Source organism: Gossypium hirsutum, chromosome A05 (assembly GCF_007990345.1).
Source record: "Gossypium hirsutum isolate 1008001.06 chromosome A05, Gossypium_hirsutum_v2.1, whole genome shotgun sequence".
Lineage (NCBI taxonomy): Eukaryota > Viridiplantae > Streptophyta > Magnoliopsida > Malvales > Malvaceae > Gossypium > Gossypium hirsutum.
Window position 1 is genome coordinate 103,949,792 of NC_053428.1, and position 5,994 is coordinate 103,955,785.

General features: G+C 30.5%; 1 protein-coding gene across 1 annotated transcript; it reads right to left on the bottom strand.

Annotated features, from left to right (window-relative positions):
• Positions 1–220: 220 nt before the first annotated feature.
• LOC107959648 (heat stress transcription factor A-4b-like) lies at positions 221–1,988 on the bottom strand. Its single transcript, NM_001327699.1, is given in 2 exon segments — positions 221–1,370; positions 1,540–1,988. Coding segments are annotated over 2 exon segments (1,185 nt in total). The 5' UTR covers positions 1,756–1,988; the 3' UTR covers positions 221–401.
• Between the last annotated feature and the right edge of the window lie 4,006 nt (positions 1,989–5,994).

The window sequence follows — 5,994 nt, forward strand, 5'->3', positions numbered from 1 at the left end:
ATTTTAGAAATATTTATGAAAAAGAGCTTAAAATATTGTCAAATAATATTCAAAAACTATAAAACATATAAAAATAAGTCTAAAAAAATTAAAACAAAAAATTAATATAGAAAAATCGAAAACCTAACCAAATTAAATGGATTATCACTTCACCCAACTTAACCCAACCGATATCACTTGAATAAAAAAAAATAACCTTCAATTCAAAGTGAAAATTGTTGCAAAAATAACTAAGAGAGAAGATAGATAAACGTAAACCAAAAAATACAGAGTCCTCTAACCTAATAGCCTTACATCATAGCATGTGGCAGAAGTAATACATGGTTAATAGCATAGCTCACTTCTATCACTTAACCTACACTAAATTCTTTAATCTGGAGAAAGCTGCTATGTCAGGTAATCTAAACTGACTGGATCTCTTGTGCGTACGATGACGTATCCGGAACTTCGGTTAGAAACCTTTCCCAGAAGCCATCGTTTACACTACCTGGCACGGTATAACCGGTCGCCACTGCTTCTGCCTGGTTCTTTGAGGCCTGATCGGTCTCCAGTGGACCAGCATGTTGGGAGTTTAGGCCAATTCCAGGAGGCTTTGGGTTGAGATTTACGACATGGTGAAATGATGGTGTATGGATAGGATGATAAGCAGGGGCAACCAGCTCAGGTGATGAGTTAATATCGGTTGAATAAGGGGAGCAATGGTGTGATGAAGGTGAGTAAAGTTCACCATCCATGTCATAGTCCCCTGAAGATGTCTGTATTTCAGTAACAACAACCGGAGAAGGCCGTAAGGATGTCCCGAAATCGCGCACTTCTTCACCTATAGTTTCTCCGATTTCGAGAAACAATGTTTCCCAGCATCTTATAGATGATTCCAATTCTTCAATCTGTTTCAAATCCAATCCCATGTTTGCATTCAGAGAAGCCAACCTGTGAAGATCTTGAATGTTGCATTCATCATTGAAGTCGTTACTGTTCAATAACTTTCTCTTTTTGCCATGAAATTGGGACAGAACATGGGGTTTGTCTATAATCCTAGCCAATGAGACCATCACTCGTCGTTGTCGATCTTCCAAGTTCCGAAAACGCTCCGATAACAGCCTTACTTGACACCGATATTCCTCGTTCTCTTTTTGATGACCCTGCAACTGTAACTGAAGCCGGTTCTTGTCGTCACTCAACATCTTGATCACTTGCTCGAATTCCTTCTTCTCTTTCTCAGTCAATGGCACACTAGAGCTTCCTTGCCGGTTCAAGGAATGGCTATGGATTGGCTTGCGTCGATAAATGTTCTTTAAAAGATGTTTCTGCCCTCTTATGAACTCCTCGTTTGCAAACTCCCATTGATCAGGATCTATCTTTCTGAACCCCTAATAAATAACAAGTGCCAACGTGAATCAAACAATGGAACCATTCACTTAGGAAAACACTACAAAACAGGGTCCTGCCCTGTTTGTTCAATGGCATAAACTTAAACTAAGCATGTTTTATATGTATATGAAGGTAGTAGAGATTAAAAGCAAGTGACGGAAACATTACATAGGTGTTGAGCTGACGGACAAAGCTTGAGAAGTTATTGTGCTTGAAATATCTAGGGAGCAAATCTCTTGAGAAATCTGGGGGGTTCCATACAACGAAACTGTAACCAGTTTCACTCCAAGACACCAACGAGTCAGTCACTGGATCATCCACCATCTCGTATGTCTTTGTAAGAAAAGGCGGCGGCCCATTACAACTTCCCTGCGATCCTTCCATTTCATTCAAACTCAAGCATATGCCTGCTTTTTTCTTCTTCTTTTTAAATAAAAAAAAAGTCAAAACAATTGAGATTTTCAGAAGCTAATCGAAACCAGGATCACTTCCACTGAAAGCACGTAAACCTTTAAACCCTAAAAACCTTTGAAGAACAATCCAGAGGAAAGTAGATATTCCTTTATCCCATGTAAAATTGTCAAACAGGATTGGATTATGAAAAGAAAAAAGGGAAATTTTCCAGGAAAATAATCTAGAAAGGGTATTGAGGAAAAAAATATGAAGTTAAATAAAAAAACCAAACACGTGGGTGGAAGTTTCTAATCCAATCCAAAATAAAAACTTGGGGAAAAAGCAAGAGGAAGAAGATGATGAGAGAGATAGGAAACAGTGGGTTTATTAATTATGCAAGTCTTATGACTTAGTAACAACAACCATTTGGAGGGGGCGAGGTCCATGCCTTTATAGTGTTCAAACATCCAAAAATTCAAAGATTCAAAGCTTGTAAGCTTTATAATGGGAGTCGTTGGTCGTTTTGAAAATTCACAAGGGAGAGAGGGCCAACGAGCAGAGTGGGTTTCTTTGACTGCAGCCATGGTTTAATCATCCCTTTGGAACTCTGACTTTGACCACTCTTAAACCAAAATTAAATCTAACGTCTCATAATCCTCCACGTCGCCTTTCTAATTATAGGATTAACGATTAGTGTTACTCTTTTATTTTTCCATTGACGTGGAAAAAAAATTCATATTCCCATCTTTAATTATTGATTAAAGCTAATTAAGAAAATGTAATGTAGTAATTTTACTGCCTAACAAAATGATTTGACTGATCATGATTCCATTCACATCTATTTGTTTACAAATTTTAAAAAAAATAAATAAGACATTTAAAATGATAAAAATGTAGTTTTCATAAAAAAAAATGTTTTTTTAAACATTTTTCAAAATTACTATTTTTTATAAAGTAAAATATTTGAAATTATAAAATTTAATATTTACATTCTAATAATTAAAAAAATGGTTCCCTAGAAACTTGCTCGGTTTTTGACGTTGAATTATGGGGTATTCTGGACGAGTTGATACTCCTAAGAGACGCTTTTGATTCATACTGATAATCTAGAGGTGGTTCATAGTTTGCAAACAAGGAATCCAGATTTTTCGATGTCAGCACTAGTCAGATACATTCATCAATTGCTAAAGAATAACGAGCATTGGGTGGTATCATATATTTTTAGGGAAGCTACTCAGGTTGCAGATTGGGTTGCCAAGATGGTACATAGTGATTCAGAATGTATCAATGTGATAGCGGATGCCCCCAACTTAATTGAGGACCTTGCTAGTGATAAGTTTAAGGGCTTATTCGAATTAGTAAGTGTAATTTAATTTCCTAAATTTTATTTTTTCTCTAAAAAAAATTCAACTACATAGGTATCAACATTTAATTTGTTATTCAAAAACAATAAATTAAGATAAGTATTAGCATACATTTTAATAAACAATAAATTATTGCATTATTGCTTAGTATGATTTATACAACAAAAAATAATTATACAAGATTATTTTTCTAAATGAAATATAAATATATATTTTATGTATCTATTTTACCTTTACTCCAATAGTATCGATTATTAATTTTAATATTTGGTTAAGTAAAAAAATGGTAATTAATATATTGCTGATGTTCTATTTTTATCACTAAACTTTTATTTTGACAACTATATGAAATCAAATATTTTCGTCATCGAACATCAACAACCTTCTGAAATTTGATGGAAGTGTTGACATTGGTTTTTTATTAGTCTAATATCAAATTTTGCCCTCTAATATTTACACTTTCTATCAATTTGATCTTAAATATAATAAATTTAACAAATTTAACACTCAATGTTTACAAAATGTCATTTTAGTTCAAATTCTAAAAAAAAATTAATAAATTTAGTACTCAATCTTTACAAAATGATTTTTTTTTCAATTTTTAAATTAAAAAAAATCACCAAATCTAATGTAATAAATGTAAGAGATTATTACCAGTTTAAAAAATACCATGGAGTCGATTACATCACAGCCACAACTATCTAAAAACACTTAACTATAACAATACAAGAATTAATGAAAAAACAAGTAAAATCTAAAACAATCAATCTTATCAATCTATCTTTTCACGAATTTTAATGTATACTAAAAATTCTTTTTTCGTATTTTTTTCTGCATTAGGTTTAAATTGTTATTTCTCATTAAATAAATCTTCACAAAAAATTTTGGAAATATAGTTGTGTTTTTGAGAAATTGTGTACTTTGTTTTGTTATTTAGGTTCACATCAAATTTCATTCTCGTACTCTACTCGTGGATTATTTGTGATTCTTTTTTGTTTAGTTTTTTGTGCTTGAAAAAGGGTCCCAAAAAAGTATCTTTTTTGGTGCTTGAAAATAAGATATTAATGATTTTTTAGTATCATTTCTAGTTGTGTGTAAGGTAGTTCAAAATTGTGTGTTTAGCAAAGGGTGGGGAGAACAATTGGCATATGCTATATTTACTTTCAAGGTCTTGCCTTGTTTTGGGGTTAACTCAAAGTTAAAAGTCTCATTTTAAAGTTAAGAGATTAGTTAGTGGTGATGATAATTATTATTTTTTTGTTTCTTTGTAGTTTATATAGGTTTGGGTGTTGGGTGTTTTAAAAAAAATACAAGATTTTTGAAAAGTAAAACTTGTCATTTTGTAAATATTGAGAGCTACTTTTATTGAATTTTTAGAATTCGAACTAAAATGAAAATTTTTGTAAATACTGAAGGCTAAATTTGTTGATTTTTTATATTTAAGATCAAATTGATAGAATGTGTAAACATTATAGGGCTAAATTTGTTATTAGACCAATAAAAAACCCATGTCAATACTTCCATTAAGTTTCAAATGGTTGTTAACGTTTAGTGAGAAAAACATCTGATTTTGTATAATTTAGTGACCAAAATTTCTAATTTCAAGGCAATACATTAGTAATTATTTCTGTACTTTACCCTTAAAACTTTTAGTTCTAAAATATTATGTTTTGTTACGAATATCTTATTAAGTTGTTATCAATCAAGATCAAGATAAGTTTTGATGTATTTTAAGTTCTAATAGTCATTAGAATTAAATCTCTACTTTATTTATACTTCTTATGCCTATAAATAGAGACTTTAGAGAAGTTTTATAAATATTCTCATTGATCAATAAAGTACGCTCTCTCTTTTGCTCTCCCATTCTATTTGTTCTTTGTTCTTTGTCTTTTATTTTATAACAAGTTATCAGCACGATTCTCTTTTAATTATTTTTCTCCATAAGTCACAGAAATTTTTTCCTTTCACCAAGCCTTACCCCTTTCAAGCAACAACCAATGCAATAACTGGTCACTCAAATTTGCTACTCAAGCTATTGTCTATTGCCTTCTAGAGCTACTGTTATTTCAGTCTTCAATTGAGGCATGCGCATTATGGTTAATCATTATGTAAAAAATATATATATATAATCCTTACGTGACATGTTTTTCTCCTTTGTTGATTGATTTTTGGTAAAATTATTTTATGCAAAATATTATTATTTTAAGGTTTTTTTAAACTAAGATTCTTTTATTAAATTATAATATGTATGCTATTTGGATGATTAAAATTTTGATAATTAAATTACTAATTATTAAATATGCTTGAAATTATTGTATTATATCTTTTAAATTGAATTTATAAATATTTGATTAGAGCATCATAAGATTTTATAACATATATGTGGTATTGAAATTTGGTACAATGTGTATCAGATAACTTTCAAGTATCGTACACAGAAATTTTGATTTTGTTTATTAAATGATATTTTTACTATTCGATTATAAATGTTATTACGAAAGCAAAGTTGTTTTATTAATTGTAATAGTGCTTATGATAATAGCTATGGTGATAATAATGGTGTTAAAGAATCTCAGACATATTTTACTATGATTTATTTATTATATCATGCTTATTATAATTGAAGATTAATCATGACAACAAGAATAGATAGGTTTTGATTTGAAATCCATGCATGTTTTGCGATGGTGAGTATAAAATAAAGAATAAATGTAGGCGTTTAGAAGTCTGTCCTATCAGATTTGTTGCATTCCTTGAAGCGAATGCAAATATAAAAAAAATTAAAAGAAATAATCATGGACCACTAAAAGTGGAAACATAATAATAAATAAGAGAACAATAAGAGTTCTCAAGATAACTCTTTAAA